Genomic DNA, 21,697 nt, shown 5'->3' with positions numbered 1-21,697 from the left:
GCAGAGGTAGGGAGGAGCAAGGCCATGGAGGGCTTTGAAGGTGAAGACACTGATCTTGAACTGTATCCTTTGTGTGATGGGAAGCTAGTGGAGTTGGACGAGGCTGGCGGTGATAGGATCACGGAACCTGGTGCGTGATCCAGCCCCTCACACAAGTAGCATCTCGGATCCAAAAATTCCAAAATAAAAATCGCTTTCCCCTGTCAAGTAATTTGCAGGTGAATGTGAGGATATTGGAATGGATCTATTCTGCGTCAGAGGTCTAAAGGAGCCTAGCAATGCTTGGAATGATTTGTCTTTAAAACCTGTTTATAATCACAGATTTGGGTGGTTCTCTGAAAGGTGTTAAATAAATCCAAGTTGCTATTATTGGAAGCGTCAAAAGCCAGACAGGAGTGGCAACATTAGGAAGGATTAACAGCACTTTTTTAAAACTTCCCATTTGAATGGTGCCATGGGATTTTTGATGTCCACGTGAACAGGCAGGTGAAACATCAGAATAACACCTCAGCCAGATGCATAGGACGTCCAACAATGCAGCCTGGATTTGAATCAGATAAGTTGTTGTCTGTGGAGCAAAACATTTCAGGTTAACCATCCTGCCCTGTGTTTCTGGGCCCCTCAATACTGAGGACTTAGTTTCTGTGACTATCACCCCCCACCTGCTCCCCCAAATAATGGGGGCTGGGGTTCCTGGATCCCAATACCTAGACTAGAAATACAGCCCCTTGTATTAGGGGCCCAATGAAGTTCTAAATAAAAATACCCCTCCTCCATGTTGCTCCCTGTGCTTATCCACAGCTATACAAGAGCAAAACAATCAACATGGATTTTAATTATAAAGGGCGTGTTGATTTGTAATTGCTGGATCATAAGATTGGATGATATGAAGAAATTGGATTATACCCTTCCAGAATAACCACCCAATCATTTTCCCATCATAGTAATTAAGTTGTTTGTTTTTTACATGAGGCTTTACAGGCTTCGGGACCACATCACTCTCACCCTCGCTCGCCTCCACTGGCTCCCCATCCCCCAGAGGATTGATTTCAAGATCCTCATCCTCACCTATAAGGCCATCCACGGCCTTGCTCCCTCCTACCTCTCTGACCTACTGTCCCCCTACCTACCTGCCCGTACCCTCCGTTCCTCCGGCTCCGGTCTGCTCCACGTCCCCCGCCCCAATCGCCCTACCATCGGTGGTCGGGCCTTCAGCCTCTCAGCCCCTAGGCTCTGGAACTCCATCCCCCAGTGCCTTCGCCTTGCTTCCTCCCTTTCCTCCTTCAAGGCCGGTCTCAAAACCTTTCTCTTTGACCGTGCCTTCAGCTCCCCTCTTGACTCTCTTCCCCCTCCTCGCTCCCTACCTTCCCTCCCCTCACCCTGACCATTTCCCCCTGCTCGGGTCCTGACCCAACTGTGCAGCGCCTTGGGACGTCCTCCTGACGTGAAAAGCGCTTTATAAATGGAATCTTGTTGTTATTGTTGTTACAGGATTTACCCCAGGGATTCAGGAACTTGTATGAAAGTTTGAATGAGATAGAACTGTATAGCACATGCTGGCTGAGCTCTCTCTTTGCCCAATCCATTCACAAGATCGCAAGGTTAGATTGGATGAAGAAGGTCCTTTAGCCCATTCAATCTCATCCCTCCAGCCAACCGTTCCTCCATCACTGCAACAAGTTGCTTTTAGGTTAGTCGAATGTCCTGGCCTCCACCACCTTTCCAGTTAAATTGTTCCAGTCATTGATTACCCTCTGCATAAAGAAAAAGTTCCTAGTGTCTGTCCTGAAATTTCCCTTCTCAACTCTAAACCTATGTCCACCTGTTCTACTGTTTTGCTGCATCCTGAACTGTTGAACTGGATTTACTTTTTCAGTCCCATTTCAAATTTTATACACATCTATAAGGTCTAGCTTATTATAATAATAATAATCTTTGCATTTGATATAGCGCATTTCATGTCTTCTAGGACATCTCAAAAGGCTTCACAGAATAATAATAATAATAATCCTTGCATTTGATATAGCGCTTTTCACGTCGGGAGGACGTCCCAAAGCGCTTCACAGAACACACTGTAAAGTGAATTGACTAGATTTGTGGGCAAACTGGGGCAGCCAATTGCATGCAGCAGTGTCCCGCAACCAGTCGTGGATTGAGTGACTACGNTTTTTTCTGAAGAGCTATTATCCCTTGACTAACAACTGGGTTCCCACTTACTGCAAGGCAAACAGTGGCGTGGAGTAAAGAAACTTACCCAACATTTCGCCCTGCGGGGAACAGAACCCAGGTCTCTCGCTAACAAGGCGAGCGCTCTAACCACTGAGCTGCAGGAGACTTGTGGAGACAAGTCTAATCATCTAATTGTTGTTCATAGCTCATTCCTGTAACACAGTTATGTTACTGTAAAGGTGTTACATACTTTGTAGCCAAACACGAATTGCATGATTGACGCAATGAACAATGTGTGAGAGATAGGAAACACCTTAAGTCTACACCCTTTTGCTGCAGGCGAAGGCCTGTACCAATTTTGCATATCAAAAATAAGCTAATGTCTTCAAGGTGGAAGAACCGCACCTTGTATAATCATTGGACACAATTTATTCCTCTAACACCGGGGATCAACCTTGTTGCTTTCCTCTGCAATGCCTCTACGATCTGGGCAGTTCCCTTATGTCACGGAATCAGAATGGTATGCAGCGCTCCTCATGTAACTTGAGAGGAGCTTGAAAATGATGTCTACTGCTCTGAACTCCAATGACTTGGAATAACCTGTTTGCCTTGTTCACTACATTTTAGTTATAGTTCAGCTTTGTAGGGCTGCTGTTGGTTAATAAAACAACGGGATTCCATGGTTCCAACTCCCGGCCAGTCCTGTTTACCTGCCATCCTCTCTCCCTGAGGCCTCAATCAGCCTCCAGTTTTGCTCCGAGACCTTGTTATGGAGTTCCCATCAATAAGTGAATCTTTTTCCACATTAGGCATTTTTATACAGTCTCTCTCCTGTATGCCATCGCTGGAGAACCTTGAACTCCCCTGATTTTGTGAAACTGTCCATATTTGGCACATTTAAACAGTGTCTCTCTCTCTCCCTCTCACCTGTGTGCCATTGCTGATGACTCTTATTAAAATTTGGTCATTCACTTGCTGGCTGTTTGCGGGATATTTCTGTGTGCTCTTTGAAACATCCTCCTCTCTTGATAAAACATTACATCACATGCAATGATTATTTATTTTTATTGCTGTGTGGAAATTGACTGCTGCATTCGCTCACTAATATACATTCACAAAATCAATTAACAGTAATAATGATTGTGCCATTATAGGTGTCAAATCCAAGGATTGTTGTTGTTATTATGGATTAGCAGCAACTCATTTTATTGTAACTACACAGGGTCCTTCTTCCACCTCCGCCACATTGCCTGCCTCTGACCGTAGCTCACCCCAAATGCAGCCGAAACCCTCGTGCATGTGTTTGTCACCTCCCGCTTGGTTTACTCCAACACACTCCTCGCTGGTCTCCCCAGCTCCACCATTCACAAGATCCAGCTCATTCAAAACAGTGCCCCCCACATACCTACCCGAACCAAACTCCGCACCCACATCTCACCAGTTCTGGACAGGCTCCACTGGCTCCCTGTCACCGAATGGATCAACTTCAAGATCCTCACTCTCATGTTCAAATCCATTCATTCCCTGGCACCTCCCTACCTCTCTGACCTCCTCACTCCTCAATCCACCACTCGGGGCCTCCGCTTGACTGGCACCAGTCTCCTGCTCAACCCTCGCACCCTTCACTCCATCATTGGAGGTTGTGCTTTCAGCCACTGTGCCCCAAAACTCTAGAACACTCTCCCTCAATCCCTCCGCCTTGCCCTCTCTCTCCCCTCCTTCAAGTCCCACCTGAAAACGTTCCTCTTCAACCCTGCTTACAGCCACCTTCCCCCGCCCACCCCGGCTTGGAATCAAGCTCCGTCACTGTTAAGCATTCTGAGATGCTACCCTGTGTGGAGAGCGCTATATAAGTGCAAATCATTGTTGTTGTTTGTTGTTGGTCCATGAAAGAAAGAAGGCCATTCAGAATAGCTACATGGGACAGCTACCCTTTCTGAGGTTGAGAAGAAACTCCAATTGACTGTAAATGCAGCTCCTGCCGACAATGGAAACAGTGTTAAGGTGACACTGATCATCTCCAACAAGAACAATGAGAAAAGAGTCTGCCGCCTTCTGTTTGCTGCTCTTAAAAAGACATATAATGGAATAACTAACAAAGATTATGAAAAGAAGTACAACAAAGAATATCACTGTTGAACCCAGAAAAGGTCACAGAACAGCTATTCATTTTGTATCTAAACTATTATTAGTAATGGTGCTGCCCATAGCACAGAAACTGCCCTGGTCAAGGTCACCAATGACATCCTGACCATCTGTGACCAGGGATCCCTCGGCCTCCTCGTCCTCCTCGACCTATTGGCAGCATTCGATACGGTCGACCACGCTATCCTCCTCCACCGCCTGTCCTCCCACCTCAACCTTCAAGACCGTGTACTTGAGTGGTTTAGGTCATACCTCTCCCACCGTCTTCACTTTGTTTTCACGAATGGCTTTTCCTCCACCCCCCGCACTGTCTCGTGCCGTGTCCCTCAGGGCTCTGTCCTCGGTCCCCTCCTCTTCACCCTCTATATGCTCCCCCTTGGTGACATCATCTGCAGACATGGGGTTAACTTCCACATGTATGCGGATGACACCCAACTCTACCTTTCCTCCTCTACCCTCAATTCCACGACCACCGATGTCCTGACAGCTGCCTGTCCGACATTGAGTCCTGGACGAGAGACAACTTTCTTCAGCTCAACGTGCGTAAAACTGAGGCCCTCCTGAGCTGTCCTTTCTCCCTCATATCCGCGCCATAACTGGCACTGCCTTCCATTACTTCTGGAACATCGCCAGACTACGGCACTACCTCACCCCTCACGCTGCTGAAACTCCGGTCCACGCCTTTATCACCTCAAGGCTGGACTATGGGAACTCTCTCCTCGCCGGCCTTCCCGGCACCTCCCTCCACAAGCTGCAGGTCATTCAGAACTCTACAGCTCGTGTACTGTCCCGCACCAGGCTTCGCGGCCACATCACTCCCACCCTCGCTCGCCTCCACTGGCTCCCCATCCCCAGAGGATCGAATTCAAGATCCTCATCCTCACCTACAAGGCCATTCACGGCCTTGCTCCCTCCTACCTCTCTGACCTACTATCCCCCTACCTACCTGCCCGTACCCTCCGTTCCTCCGGCTCCGGTCTGCTCCACGTCCCCGCCCCAATCGCCCTACCATCGGTGGTCGGGCCTTCAGCCTCTCAGCCCCCAGGCTCTGGAACTCCATCCCCCAGTGCCTTCGCCTTGCTTCCTCCCTTTCCTCCTTCAAGGCCGGTCTCTAGACCCTTCTCTTTGACCGAGCCTTCAGCTCCCCTCTCGACTCTCTACCCCCTCCTCGCTCCCTCCCTTCCCTCCCCTCACCTTGACCATTTCCCCCCCTGCTCGGGTCCTGACCCAACAGTACAGCGCCTTGGGACGTCCTCTCGACGTGAAAGGCGCTCTATAAATGGAATCTTATTGTTGTTGCATTCATTATTGGTGACATGCTGCATACATTGTACAAACCTCTACCTTGAGAATAAAAGTCTGCCTGAAACCATTGTGTGCCCACCCACCCTAATGTTTGTCAACTGAGAAGCTAGAAGAGACTGAGCTGCAACTTCTCGGAGTTGGTACAGAACCTTGGTGTCTTGTTTGTCTCCCAAATGTTCTTTAAACCCCACATCCATGCTCAGACCTTCTCAACTATTCCCATCTCCGAAACAATGGCTGCTATTAGCACTCCCTCGGGCCTCTGAGATCCTCAGCCATGTGTTTATTACGTCTAGGCTTGACTATTCAATGATCTTCTCTCCATGCCTATCACCCCCATCTTCATTCGGTTCCATTCCCTCCCCATCCCCCAATGAATTGATTTCAAGATTCTCATCTTAAGATCCTCAACTTAAGCTCCCTCGATGGTCTTGCAAGCACCGGCCTGCTTCATGTCTCCGCTCTACGTGCCCCTCCATCAGTGAGCGGGCTTATATCTCTTTTTAAGGTCTCCTCTGAGATGTCTCCTTTCAAGACTGAAGAACCCTATCTTGCTTAATTGTTGCTCATAGCTCATTCCTCTAACATTGGGGGATTATCCTCATTGCTCTCTTCTGTCTCAATCACTATCACTGGATGGTAAAGTCTGAATTTAAACCTTGCCATAAGATTAAAGCATTCCACTTCCTTTCAGGGACAGTGGGGATTGAGTCTGCACAACACTGTTAATAGCTTAGCTTTGGCTCAGTGGTTTTGGCAATGTGAAGAGTAAAGAACAGGAATCATAAATAGCCTGGAAACAATTCCCAATGTGTTTCATATTGGTCGTTAAACATAACTCACACTAATTAATGTCTTAAACGTGAGCGAGGCTAACACCCCGATGGAAAGAGACCGCAGGCAATTCTATATTCTGTTTGATATTCCCTTTGTTAATTCATAATTATGGGTACATGTATGCATTTGAACAGGGCCAGCCCAAAGCATATGTTAGCCCAATTATACAAATAATCATAATCCTTACATTTGGCATAGCATCTTTTCACGTCTGGAGCTTCACAGAATAAACTGTAAAGTGCAGTCACTGTGTTTGCTTTGTGAGAAAACACAATTTGCAAAATGCAAGAAAAAGCCAATTTGCGGATAACAATGTCCCACAAACGATCTTTGAAGTTAATAATCAACATTGCTATATCAAATTCAAGGATTATTGCATTTATTCTTCCCTTCAACCTTGCCAAATACCTGTCAGACCTACATTTGCCAGTTATTTATTTTATTTGTACTATATAATTTTTACTCAGATCATCTTCATTTTGCTCCTCAGAATGAACTTAGTCATTCTGTGTCAGGCTGGCTCAGTCAGTAGCATTCTGACATGAGTCAGGTTATGGAAATAAGTCTCAAATCAGTATTGGAATCCATTTAGTCCAGGCTGGCACTCCAATGCAGTGCTAGGGGTACACCACATTGTCAAAGGTGGCTTGAGGTATTGCTGTGTGTATATCGGTTGCTGCGTTCGCCCAGAAAATACAATCACAGCATTTACAATATATCCTTCGCGACATCTCAACACGTGCTAAGGCACTACAAGGATTATTATACTTTTTGTTATGGAAGTGGGATAAGCAGGAAGTAAAGAAGCACTGAGTCACAATAATCATGGCACTTTCCCCTTGTCGGGAAAACATTCGAAGTTTGAGTTCCCTGTGAGTTAGGCATTTTTTTAATAAAACATTCCTTGAAAACCCGATTGAAGACAGCATCTTGCAAAAATACCCAACTTTAGCAATGCATGATCAAAGTAAATCTTGACATGTATGTTAATAATTCTGTGTGAGAAGCTGAGTATCTTAGAACACGCTAAAGTGATGCACACAACTGCAGTGTGACTTGGAAAGTTTCAGGCACTTTTAACGGTGATGGTTTTGAATCCTTTGACATCCTTAATTTTATCGCAATCAAAATCCACCAAGAGGTCCCTCATGCCTGATTTGGTTGGTACGATTGTAATCTGCACTGTTGTTGCGTGATTTACACTGATCTCATCAATTCTGAAACAAGAAGCAAAGCAACTCATCAGTTCAGCGAAAGGAGTTTACGAAGAAAATAGCTTGAGTTTAACAGATAAAATAAGCATGCTTTGCCCACAAAATACAGTCAATTCACATTACAGTATATTCTGTGAAGTGCTTTGAGAGGTTTCAAAGACATGATAAGGCACTATATCAAATGCAATGATTATTATTATTATTATTATCATGACTTTGAGCACACAATCTAGGCTAACACTCCAGTGCAGTGCTGATCACAATGTTAAACCAAAGTTCTGAACATGCCTATTCAGATGGACATCAAAGATCCCATAACGCTATTGGAAAGAGAAGGGAGTTTCCTTGGTTTCGTGGCCAACAATCTCCAAATCAAATTTGGCATTCACTTGCCTGTTTGTGGGATAATATTGCTGTGTGCAAATTGGCTGCCATTTTTGCTTACAAATAAACAGTCACTACACTTTACAGGAAATGCTGCAAAGTGCCTTGAGGCGTTAAGTTGACATGGTAAGGCGCTGTACCAAATGTAAGAATCCTTATTACTACATCAAATGCGCTTCAATATGGACTTTCATGAGCCGGATATGACTAACCTGTCTGCATACATTTTACAATGATAATCTTTTTTTCATTACCTTGTCTCGAACCAGTCAATCAGTCCAGGTCCTTCAATTGTCAAGACACATTGATTTAGAGGTACAGGCAGAGGGTTTGCGATATAGATTTCTACTTTCACCTCTTGATTCTGCACTGGCTCATCCAGGAACTAAGAAAGTGAATCAAGATTTAGCTTTCCAAATATGCTTTCTTTCCACAACATTTAAAATAGTTCATACAAGGCCCTTATCGAAACAGCTCACAGACTTTGAACCAAACAGGATTCACTCAGAAGCACACGACACAATAATTCCCTTCCACACTTTAGAAATACTGGGGTAAAAGAAATGTCACATTGAATCCGTTCCGAAATTTAGTGTTTCTCGTCCCTTCAAGAACTGTTTTGTACCAACTATATTTAACATTAAGGTCCCCTAATATCCCTTTGCTATCTGTATGCTCTATGCACCACGAGGCATGGCAAAGGAGAGCAACAACGAGAGGAACAATGAGAGGTAGGAGCTATGAGAAATAGAAAAATAGATATTTACGGCACAGCGAAAGGCCATAATGAGCTAAACTTGGCTCTTCAGCCTTGGACAGATATCTTAGATGGGACCTTATAAAAGGTATATAAGTTGATAAATGAGATTGAGAAAGTAAACCCAGAGCAATACAGTATTCTCATACCAGCCAAGGTAGCAGAAGAAAAGGACACAGATTCAGGACTGTAAAGGACAAGTTCAGGACAGACACAAATAGACAGAAATGCAGAATGGATATGGAAGGCGTTTAATGCCTGGGAACCAATGTAAGGAAGGGTGGTTGAAGCCAGGATGCTGAACATTTAAAAGCAAAAGGTGTTGTATTGGGAGGATGGTAGGGTGTGCATTTTGCAAGGATGAGCCTTCTTTATCCGAACTTCTCTTGCAATCACCTTAATGTCGACGCTCGGATTTTCCAGACTGATGATTTTTGTGGCAAACAAAGTTTCATTTGATTCTGTGTCGCTTCCAACAGCTGTCAGCTTGATCAGGTTGTGTTCGATAAGCAATTTACCATAATCGTTGTAAGTCAGTTCTATTGGGACAGGTTTCTCTGAAAGATCAGGTAAGAATACCGATAAAAATTACAGTATCCCAGAAAAATACAAAGGATCCCCGACAACCTTTGAAATGCTCACTTATTTATTTACGTAAGCAATATAAAATACAAAATATGCGACAACTAGAATGGGAAATCTTTTAGCAGAAGATCCACAAAATAACTTTCTACAAAGTCCCAATAAAAAAACTCTGTTACCTGCATGGGGTTCAACAACAATTTTGTTGATGTTCTTTGTTATACTTTCCTTTATGGGTTTCCCAGTGTACCTTATCACTTGAGCACAAAAGTTCAGCTTGTATTCAGTTCTCTTGTCACTTTTGTTAGTGATGTTCACAAAAGCATTAATATCTTTGCCAACTGAGATAGACTCTTCAGTCTGCACAGACAAATTGAATTGCTTCTCTTTCAGAAACTCATGCTTATTCTTCAGCTCAGCGATACTGAAAACCATTCTTTCTTTAGCATTGCCTGAATTGATTTGCAAATAAAGGGCATGGAAGTGAAAAAAAACTTTATAATAATCAAGATTTTTAATCTATTGCTCTCTTGTTTGCATGCAGATTGCACGTAAATTAAATATTGTGTTCCGAGTGAAAATGTTATAATTAAAAAGTTATGATTTTAAGAAAATTCTTTCCATGTTTCAATTGCTTAATAAGTTCTGTTTCAGTTCCTCACCCTCAGGGTATTTGTAATTTGCTGTGATATCCTCGCGTTCTTTGCTCCCAACAGCCTTGGTACTGATCTTTTGGCCGACATATGTGGAATTAATAAATGTCTTTTCCTTTCTACCATTTCTGTAGCAGAGCCAGTCCACTTTATCTGCATTGACCTCTGCGTACACAAACGGAACATCGAACTTCACATCCAGTTGCCCTTCTTTTATTGCTTTGACTGGAGCTGGTCCACAACAATAGACTCCTTAAGAAAAATAAGGAAATAGATTATTTACATTGAATAATATACATGGAAACAAGCAATTCGGCCCCATGAGCCTGTGCCGACATTCATACTCAACACGAATGGCCACCCCTATTCCCCTTTGCTTTACGCCTCTGCTCCCTTTTCTCTCATACATGCATCACATTTCCTCTTAAATGTATTGATGAACATTTGAGAGTAATTTTGAGAGTATGTTTGAATAAAATGAGATTCCAAACTAATGTGTCCGCAATGGGGATATTTACTGTTAGCACTGCCTGTATTGTTATTGTGATATAACCTCAATTTATTCACTTGCGTAATAGTTTGAAAAATTCATAATTTTCTATTTTGGTATTTTGCTATAAATATAGATATTTATAATAAATGGTGAGAATGACCTACTCTCGAGCAAGATTTGGAAAGATGCTTTTGCATAAAAAGAAACAAATAAATAAAACAAACCTAAAGTGAATGACAGATTTTATCTGGTAGATTGTCAGCCAGGTCACTGGGAGAAACTCTCTTCGTTTATCAAGTAGGAAGCTTTAACATCCACTTGAACAGGCAGACAGGTCCTCAGTTTAATATCTCATCTGAAGGACGGCATCTCCACCAATGCATCATATCCTCAACATTGCATAGGTGTGTCAGCCTAGACTATTTGAGTTCAAAGTTCCAAAATGGGGCTTGAATCCATGAACTTCTGACTCAACTTCTTAAGTCACACATTTAGAGTTTTTGGACAAAGACAAAATGCTCAAATTCAACTGACCCTATTGATATTTTGTGCCCTGGGCTGCAAGTGTATTGAGTTCTTTACCTTCACTTTTCTCCTGTGGTGTTGGATCCAGCACCTGCCATCCATCAAAACCAGGCTTGAGATCATTTCGAGCCATCCAAGCTTCTATCCAGACATGGAAATTCCTGAAGTATGGAAACAGAGAATACAAAGTTCCTCCATATCAATATGTATCGTAATGATAATTTGAATATGTTTCTGTTCCTGCTGCACTCCAGTTAAATGCTCAAAGAGTTCCCTGCAACTTTTTCCTTGAAGACCCGTTTCACGACCCTCCTCTTCAACCATGCGTTCGGTCACCCTTTTACCCTTACCCTCCCCGCCCTCCATTCCTCCTGATCCCAACCACCAGTTCAGATGCAGATTCCTGACTGTCACTACACATATAATTTGTTGTTGGTGGTGATCTGAGGCCCAGTCTTAATCTATGCATTAGCTATGACTACATTAAATAGTGGGTCAATGAAATAGCATTAACTAGAAGTGCTCGAATAAGGAGAGAAATGCTGAAGGATGGAGTGAACGAGGAGGATATTCAACAATAACTTGAATGTATACAGCCTTGTTCACCGCAGAGTACTTTACAGTGGTGGATCTTAACAGCGAACTAAGGTAATCGTAGGCACGATCAAAGAGGAAGGACTTCAGGTAATCTAACGATGGTAAGGAGGGGGCAAGGTGAAGAGACTGAGCCAGAGAGCTCCAGAGTTTCAGGGCATAGTGCTGAAAACACAGCTGCTGATGGTTGAGAGGAGGGAACCGAGGAATGTGCAGAAGGCCAGCCACCTGAGCAGTGGGGTGGAGTTTAAGCAAGCCAAGCATTCAGTTAATTGAGCCTACTTATCAGTACATGGCAGATCTTTTAATCCCATTTTCCTGCATTCATAGCTTTACTTCCCAAATATTCATCTCTCTCCCTTTCAAACATTCCAATCATTGCTGTATCCACACCTCTCTGGGACAACCCATTCCACATTTTCAAAACCCTCTGTGTGAAGAAGTGTTTCTCACTAACCACCCTAGTTCAAATTTAAAGATTACTTGCCTGGTTATGGATTCCTCTATCAAAGAAAATAGAAGTTTGGCTTGAGTCTTCACTCACCAAATACTATCTTTGCTCCTTCCAATCATTCCCCCGTATTCATCAACCTCATTGTCAACAGTTAAGTTCCCATTGGTGTCATGCGCAGATTCAAAGTTTGTGACCACACGTGTAGGAATTCCTAAACACCTCAAAACTAATATCAAACAGAAAAGCAGATCAATACATACATGACATCAGGGCGTCAAACAAGTGGCAATTCACAATGAGTAAAGATCTAAATCTCTAAAGGAGAATCTCTATGAGTGAAATCCATTGCAAGTCACCACTGTTCAACCCCAAAGCAGCACCGTTCCTTGCTACAGAACTACAGGATGGTGAAAAGTCCTTTCATCTTGTTAATTCAGTTTACAATGGATTAAGCAATTTGCATTGCTATTTTGAGAAACACATTTCCTGAAGATTGCATTCAATTTCCTTCAAAGTTAAAACTATCGGTGTGTAAATTGAATAAAATGTTTTTGCTAGGTTCTGCACCTTCTGAAATAATGGTGCTTAAAAGAGTAAATCTCAATCCATGTGGAATTTCTCCCAAGTAGTTTACTATTAAAGTGAATTTAAAACATTAAAATCCAAATAGTCAGACAATGCCATTGTTTTGTTTCTCTATTAAGAATTTGTGATTGTGACGTATTTATTGTGGGTGAAACCATGCAGTGCCTTTGTAATAATTATCACTGGTGGTTATGATCACAGTACAAGATAGTATTTTTCACATCAAGATTCCTTACAGTAAAAACACGCTCCAAAACATAAAATGTGTCTGAACATCTGGAACAGTTCCATTTTGCTTACCATATTTGAGCAATATTTAGAAACGCATAATTTTTTAAAAAAGAAAGAGATGCCCGCTTGCCCTCTCTCCTCCGTACCTGTGCAAGCCACTGCAGCAAACACCCAGCATTGCCCATAACGAACTGGCAGGCAACTATTTCTATTCCAGGAATAAAGGATGCTGAAACTTCCCATCCATCGTGAAGGAGGCTTTCCGGAATCATATGGTGGACACCATCGACCCTCAAGTATGCCACTATCATCGTCAGAGTTCACCTGAAAAGATAACAACAGTAAATCTATGTTGAGGGCATTATGAGCTTATGACTATCCTGGAAGACAGTAATGAAAAGGTCTAAAAAGTAGAAGAAATTGATGGGTCATCACATCTTTAGGGTGATTCAGAGCAAGGATTTTAATTAGCCATCTTGAATTCTCTTGCTTGTAATTACCACACCATTGCTTTTCAGATTTTGATACGTATAGTATTTTCTGTGAAGTGCTTTGAGACGTATCGAAGACATGATACATAAGCACCATATCACATGCAAAGATTATTATTATTATTTTCAGCTCACAATCTCGGCTGACACTTCAGTATAGTGCACTATCTGAGGTGCGGTCCTTCAATGATGTTTGTTATGGTGGAAATTAATGATCCCACAACACATTTTGAAAACAAAAGGGAGTTTCTCCCGGTGTCCTGGCCAACTAATCTTCAGATAAATTGGGATTAGGAGAGATGGAGTAGCAAACACTGACACAAATAATATTAATAAGATCGCATTTGATATAGTGGCTTAGCACCTTATCACGTCTTCAAGAAGTCTCAAATCACTTCACAGAATATTCTGTAATACGGCAGCCAATTGTGCACAGCAGTGTCCCACAAAAAGTCATGGATTGAGTGGCCAAATTACTAATATTTTTTTAAAGGATTATTACCCCGTAAAAGCGATCTGCAAATCGACTAACAAATGGGTGTCTACCTACTAGCAGGTAAACAGAGGCATGTGGAGTAAGAAAACTTAGGTTTCACCCTACCTGGAAACCAAACTCAGATCCTCTCTCTTGCTATGCAAGTTCTCTAACCACTAAGATAGGGGACTCCACCAATACAAATCCTTCTGTTATGTCATAGATCTATGGTGAATAATTATCAAGATTTAGTGGGTGGTGGAGGTTAATATTATGAGCAAGTCCTCAATAAGTGGCAGAATCAAACCATAAGTGAATGTCAGCTACTATTTATGAAGTACTGGTGTTGGTAATTGTTTTTAACCAAAACCCAGTTAAGGACTGGACTCCAGGGGAAGCAAAAGACGTTCAGAGAAGATTATGAAACATGGTGAAAACAAGATAGCAAATTCTACAAGGGATTATGTTTACTTTATTGGTGTAGCATTTCAACGTGTCCAGAATTTGACAAATTATTAAATTAATCTTAACTTTGAAGCTGCTTTTCAAAAAAAAACTGTCTTCTTTATTAAGGCTGTATTTAAGAATTTGTCAAATTCTGGACGATGTAAAAATGCTAAATAAATAATGTAAATTTAGGCACAGGTGGAATTTCTCCTCACAAGTTCCAATCAACTCCATTTATTTCTACCACTACCAAAGTCAAAATTTCAACCTTACCATCGCTGTCACCACCCTGCTGATGTAAACAGGATCATTTCTTCGTATGTAGTCCTTAGTTGGGTTTCTTAAGCATTTGGGATTTTTGTCCAGTAATTTGAGGCATATATCCACAACTTTTTCATGAAACTAGGAAAGAAACATTTGTGTTAATATTCTGTAATTGTTGTTGCACATTTTCTCCCTGGAGGGACACATCCTCCTTACCTAATTCCAGAAAGTATTAGGCGCAGGTTGGCAAGAGCCAAGGTATGGGACCCCAGAGTGTACTTTGGGGTAATGCTGGAGTCTAACCAGCTAAAACCATATAGCTTGTCATTGATGGCAAGCTTTCCTGCTGCTTATCCAGCTGGGATCATCCTACCCTATAGGGCTTTGGCTTCAAAATGCAAAATACTGCAGATGCTGGAGATCTGAAACAAAAACAGAAGTCGCTGGGAACACTCAGCAGGTCAGGCAGCATCTATGGAGAAAGAAAAGTGAGTTAACGTTTCAGATCCACGACCCTTCGTCAGAACTCAAAGTTCTGATAACACCAAAGGGGCTTTGGCTTGCATGGTTTATCGGGAGCTGAGTGGGATGGTTTCATGCCCCCAGTGACTAGTCTTCCTTTCCAGATGTGCTAGCCTAGTTTGATGCAATCAGCAGTGCCCTGGAATACTGCGGACCCATCTATTTTAGGAACCGGACTACCAAGCCCACCACAGAGGGCTGGCTTGATTCCGATATTACTTTGCCAAACATGTCACCTTGGAGCCAGTTTAGCTCCAAGGAGATCCCGCTTACCTTCTGCCTTAGGAGTTTGGTTCCATAAAGGAGGACTGTTTACACACAGGTCTTGTATGCCACAAACTTGAACTGCATTGAGATCTTGCTGTCCTTGACCAGAATGCCCTCCACCCCTTCTCATCGGGGTCCTTCAGTAAAGTGTCAGGCAGTATATTTTCGAGCCCCACCATAAAGAGAACAATTAAGTTGAGCAGAATGTTTTCCCAGTCTATATGTACCTGTCCGAAGATCCATGGTTTAGAGCAGATGAAATTACTCTTATTCTGGAAGATAATTCCAGTTTCGTTCATCACATACTCCTCTCGCTGTTCAGCATTGTCCAGAAAGACTTCATCCTCTGAAAAGAACAGATGTGACAATGCTGCAGATTCCAGTTGGTGTTTATTGAACTAACATGTCTAACACAATGTCTAACATACCTTCAGGATTGCAGAGTATCAAAGTATTGCATTGTCTTAGGCTTAAGAACCGTATCCATTTTTTTAAAAGTGAACACAAATGATCTTTCATTCCTTATGAGTGCAATTTACCATGTATCTGACTAATACCAGTGAAGACATTATTTGGCAATGCTCCAACAATTGCACCAATGCAGCAGAACAGGAAAGCACAGGTTGCAAAGGACAATTTCAGTACAGATGCCAGGAAGTATTTATTTATACTGAGAGGAATGAATAACGGTTTACAGTTGAGGACAGGATCAGGATACTGGACTTAATTAAGATGGCTTGATGCTGGAATGGGAGGATGGCAGGGTGGGAGTTCTGGGAGGATTCAATCAAAAGACTAAATGAAGGGTCTTATTCACTTGGATCGATCTTGTGATCTTATACTGTGTGGAGAGCATTAAAAGGCTTTATACCTGTGCACCATGGGTTAAAAAGCAGGACAAATTCTCCCAGCTCAGAAACCTGTTCTTCTGTTGTGTCTTGCAGATTCAAGGTGTAACGCCCAATCCTGGCATTTGGCGAAGAGATGATAGCCAGTGACAGTACATCCCCGCTCTGGGAAAGAACCCTTGTGTTCCATGTACCTTTACCTAACGAGTCTGAAAGTGGCATAAAAATCTTGGTTCCAGATGTAACTGATGCTTTCAATCCTACAATGAGACAAGAAGATTTCCATTCATTTAAATCTACATCAGATCAGACATAAAATGACATCGCCACAGGAATTGCCACAGGAAGAAATGCCCTTGGCTTCCCACCACCCCTCACCTCACCCTGTGGGTTAGAGCCCACACATGGAGTCCTGTAGCTCAGTGGTTAGAGCACTCGCTTTGCAAGCGAGAGACCTGAGTTCAATTCCAGGCAGAGGGCGAAACCTTGGGCAAGTTTCCTTACTCCACACAGAGCCTAATAATAATCCCTCCAAAATCAAAAACAATAATAAATTGGTCATTTTCAATCTACGACTGTTTGTGGGACATTGCTGTGCGCAATTGGCTGCCGCGTTCGCCCACAAAAAATACAGTCAATTCACTTTACAGTGTGTTCTGTGAAGCGCTTTGACGTGAAAAGCGCTATATCAAATGCAAGGATTATTATTATTATTATTATTATCTACACTACACTATTGTTAGCTATTGGGCAAAGCATTGGGCAAAGCATTCCTGTTTTGTTGCCATCCCTAGTGCTTGGTGTTCTTTGTAAAATAAATGGAACCAAATTTAAGAAAGAACACGTCTGTTCTGCACTATAGTTTGAATGGAAAACATACTTTCCAGCAAGTTTTGTAAGTGTTGTCACCAGGGCAACTCAGTCATTTTATGAGAGAGTTTCAAGGGGAGCGGTAAAGTTTCCCTACCTTAGGACAAGTTTGGGCAGAAGCTCCCAGCTTTCACTACGCAAATGATGCATCACACTCACTCTCACCTCATTGAGAAAAAATGTGAAGGTCAGGCTAGAGTCAATTCTGACATACGACTGTGCTTTAGGCTAAAGCCACCATTAACCAACTGCTACTCCTATCTCGCTTTCTTTACTTTAACAATTTGCCAAATTCTAGTTACTCAAAAATTGCAAGGAAATGGAGTAAATCTGGACTCGGGTGGACTTTTTTCCACTTAACAAGGAGCAGCTGTCATTGTTCTTCATATTCCGTGTGTATGTAATTACCAGTGAGATATAATACAAAATCTCTGAGGCTTGGGGCCACAATGGCTCAAAGGCGTTACCTGAAGTCAAAGTTTGTGAAAGTACATTTGTACATCCAACGCCTGCAACCCACCTTGTTTGGCTGGCAGAGGTAAGCAACTGCTGCTTAAACCGTGCACCTCCAACTGGTGGAAACGTAGCTCAATGGAAAGGGATGTGTGCCTGAGCTTTGGACAGGAAGATGGTGGCAATGCTCTCATACATTTCATGTTGAGCTGTGTTGGCCACCAAGAAGCTGATAGGGTGTTCCTGGTACCTACCATCCACCTAGTGAGGGCTCAAACCTACTCTTGTTGGACATCAAATGGCAAACTATTGACTGTCCTCCTTGAGCAGGAAGTAAGCTGGGTCTCCTTGGAGCTGGACTGGCAAGCTATGTGGTTTTAGCTGGTTAGACTCCAACAGTACCCCAGTGCATGCTCTGGGATCCCAAAGCCTTGGCTCTTGCCTAATACTTTCAGGAATTAGGTAAGCAAGATGCTTCCCTCCAGGGAGAGAGTGCGCATCTATCTCTGTTAATTTCCATGGGAAGTGGGATGCATGGAATTTTCAATTTGGTTTAGATACTCTTAAGCATGGTGATGGGTTTCCATGTGTGTCAGATGCCTGACTGACCAAAAAAAAAAGCTTGCATTTATTAGATTGCTGTTACTTCAGGAAAAAACATCTTTAAGCGCTTCACAGGATTTACTGTAAAGTTTAGTCACTGTGTATTTTACAGGCAAACAGGCCAGCCGTTTTCACACAACGATGTCCCACCATCAACCAATAAGTGAATGACAAATTTTATTTGGGGGATTGTTGCTCAGAATACCAGGTGAAACTCCCTTATCTTCTCGTATAGTGGCATTGGTTGTTTTTCCCATACATCTGAACAAGCAGACAGAACCTTGGTTTAACATCTCATCCTAAGGACTGAGCCTTCAACAATGTGGTGCACAGTACAGTACTTGTCCCCCGACCCACCCACCCCACCATTGGCGGGAGAGCCTTCAGCCACTCTGCCCCCAACCTCTGGAATTCCATCCCCCAATTACTCCGCCTCGCCCCCTCCTTAGCCTCCTTCATATCCCGCCTCAAGACCCTCCTCTTCGACCATGCCATCGGTCACCCCCCTTCCCCTCCCCTCCCTTCTCCCCCCCTAACCCCATCTTGAGTCTGAAATGTTGTACACTGTCCAGCATTTCACGTCCTCCCGCCGTGACCCCTCATCTTACCAGCTGCATTAAATTATGCATGTTCAGTGTAGATTATTGATTAAATTGTGGAGTCCTGTAGCTCAGTGGTTAGAGCACTCGCTTTGCAAGCGAGAGACCTGAGTTCAATTCCAGGCAGAGGGCGAAACCTTGGGCAAGTTTCCTTACTCCACACGCCTAATAATAATCCCTCCAAAACCAAAAACAATAATTAAATTGGTCATTTTCAATCTATGACTGTTTGTGGGACATTGCTGTGCGCAATTGGCTGCCGCGTTCGCCCACAAATATACAGTCAACTCACTTTACAGTATATTCTGTGAAGCGCTTTGGGACGTCCTCCCGACGTGAAAAGCGCTATATCAAATGCAAGGATTATTATTATATTATTATTATTAAATTGGATTTTCTGTTACTTATACAGATTGCCTGCAACTCGAATTTCACGCAAGTCATTATTTTGAAACTTATTTGAACTTGCACAAATGCATTCCTGAATAATTACCTGTCTCTGCAATGAGTACAATTTTGTCAGCTTTATCTCTGAACCCATTTTGACTGAAGTTCACTGTAATGTGGAATTCCTGCCCACGTCTGAGTATCAGTCGCTTGATGCTAATCTCATCCGTTCGGTGCTCCTTATTATTCTTCTCAAAGTAAAACTCAGTGGAATTCACTGTAAGAAAGAAATCACTATATCAATACAATTACAGTCTCACAAGTATCATTCTATCATCGACTGATTTTGGCCATTTGGTCTATACAATCTGTGTTATATATTTTCCCCATATGAGCTACCTGATCTAATGCCAATCTCCTGCTTGCTCCCCATACCCTTTATTATTATTCTTTCTCAGTTAAAAAAGCCCAAATTTATACTAGTTTTTGTGTAGACTATTTTGTCTTAAAATGAGTTTGCACTTATGGAAAATTCTTAAACTAAGTCTTAATCTTAATAATATCACAACCCACCTACAATCTCCAACTGACAGGTAACGCCATTAAATTTCACTGGATTTCTAAAATGGATCAGGAACACAGGGTGTGTTTCATGAGTCAAGGAAATCCTCTCGACTGCACCTCGTAACTCATTAGCCATTACAACTGAAACAATCTCACTTGAAGAAGGAACAGAGTAGTAGCAGTACACAATTTGGGATTTTTTCCATTTCAATTCACTTAAAGATACTCATGCACAGAATTAGAGATAGCACTGAAGACTTTAGAGTATGTAAAAGAATATACATCTGTATTTCATGCGCAATTAATGTAATATCCCAACTCACCAGTTGTCATTTTATATCCGATGAAGTAATCTCTCAGTCGGTGCAGCACTCTGCTCTGGAGCACCTTCTTTAAATCTAAGGGCAAATGAAAGAAGTATGCCAACATTTATATCCTCAATCTGTAATGTAATTGGCTACAGCATGCCTGAGCACTGCCCATTTTATGAGGATAGTTTTGTTTGACAGGGAATAACACAGCCCCTAACACTAATCCACAGTTTTGGCTGTGCATTTTCTGTTAATAGTTGTTTTTCAGGTTCCAAATCAGTTTGGTTTGCTGCAATCTCTTATGCAATCACCTCCTTGTTTTATTGACCCATCACTATTTTATTTCTAGTTTGTTCTCTGCCCCTTCTGCCTCAACACCTTAATAGTTCTCACTCCCACCCCCATCCCCCAGAGACCAGGAGACCTACATTTTACCCTGCTCTTGGCCTGCAACACCATTTTGTCCTAAAATTTAAAAATCACATAGAATTGTGTAAAATTACTAAATTCAATCTAAATTCTGGAAGCCAAATTTTCAATGAATTTAGCAAATTTCTACAATTCTGGGTAACCTTAAATCTTGAGACAACATGGCCTTATTGGCTGATGCCTGACCTCGAGACCTCTCGAGAGGAACAGGAAATTGATCCGCAAATGAACTGACCCGACTGGCCTAGTAAAGGTGAAGTGCCGTGGGCCGCCATCCGCAGGGGATCTTAACGACATCACACAACTGCATGTCCTTCACCACATTCAGGAGCAACGTGTCCAGGTTCCCGTCAGTCTTGGTGGATCTTCCACCTACCTCCAAAATGCAGTTGAAATCACCTCCTGGAATGATTGGCCTGGACATGACTAATGGCCTGGAACAAGGCCATGAACTCTTTCTTTTCTGTTGAAATGTAAACATTACTACTACTGCTAATAATAATCTTTGCATATGATACAGCGCTTCATCATGTCTTCGAGAGTTCTCAAAGTGCTTCACAGAATATACTGTAAAGTGTATTGACGGTATATTTTGTGGGCGAAACGCGGCAGCCAATTATGCACAGCAGCGTCCCACAAATAGTCGTGGATTGAGTAACCAATCAGCCTGATCAGAGTGTCTTTATACAGCACGTCCAGCGCTAGGAGTTTCCCTCCTTCCCCTCCCCACCTCACCAGCTGGAGTCCTGTAGCTCAGTGGTTAGAGCACTCGCTTTGCAAGCGAGAGACCTGAGTTCAATTCCAGACAGGGCGAAACCTTGGGCAAGTTTCCTTACTCCACACAGAGCCTAATAATAATCCCTCCAAAACCAAAAACAATAATAAATTGGTCATTTTCAATCTACGACTGTTTGTGGGACATTGCTGTGCGCAATTGGCTGCCGCGTTCGCCCACAAATATACAGTCAATTCACTTTACAGTGTGTTCTGTGAAGTGCTTTGGGACGTCCTTCCGACGTGAAAAGCGCTATATCAAATGCAAGGATTATTATTATTATATTATTATCTCCTTACGGTCAGTGAGGGTGAGATTCTTCCCATGCAGTAGGACCACCATCCCAGAGCTGCAGCAGTCATTGCCCCGAAATCACACAGAGGTTTCCACCAATTAGACCAGGCCCTGTAGCTGCTGTGGTGTGGAATCGTGCACTCCTGCGGGAACAGGACATCAGCCTTTAC

General features: G+C 42.7%; 1 protein-coding gene across 1 annotated transcript; it reads right to left on the bottom strand.

Annotated features, from left to right (window-relative positions):
- Positions 1-7,322: 7,322 nt before the first annotated feature.
- Positions 7,323-20,115, bottom strand: LOC103191150 (protein-glutamine gamma-glutamyltransferase 2). Its single transcript, XM_042341785.1, has 13 exons — positions 20,042-20,115; positions 19,261-19,431; positions 16,266-16,502; positions 15,622-15,740; positions 14,615-14,743; positions 13,075-13,252; positions 12,203-12,338; positions 11,122-11,225; positions 10,056-10,298; positions 9,573-9,845; positions 9,208-9,368; positions 8,309-8,439; positions 7,323-7,673 (listed from the first exon to the last, which is right to left on the bottom strand). The coding sequence occupies exons 1-13, from the start codon at positions 20,049-20,051 to the stop codon at positions 7,523-7,525; spliced, it is 2,043 nt and encodes a 680-aa protein (XP_042197719.1). The 5' UTR covers positions 20,052-20,115; the 3' UTR covers positions 7,323-7,522.
- Positions 20,116-21,697: the final 1,582 nt, after the last annotated feature.

This window comes from Callorhinchus milii, unplaced genomic scaffold (genome assembly GCF_018977255.1).
Source record: "Callorhinchus milii isolate IMCB2004 unplaced genomic scaffold, IMCB_Cmil_1.0 Scaffold18, whole genome shotgun sequence".
Classification (NCBI taxonomy): domain Eukaryota; kingdom Metazoa; phylum Chordata; class Chondrichthyes; order Chimaeriformes; family Callorhinchidae; genus Callorhinchus; species Callorhinchus milii.
The sequence above is the reverse complement of the archived record's forward strand: the minus strand, read 5'-3'. Positions and strand labels throughout refer to the sequence as shown.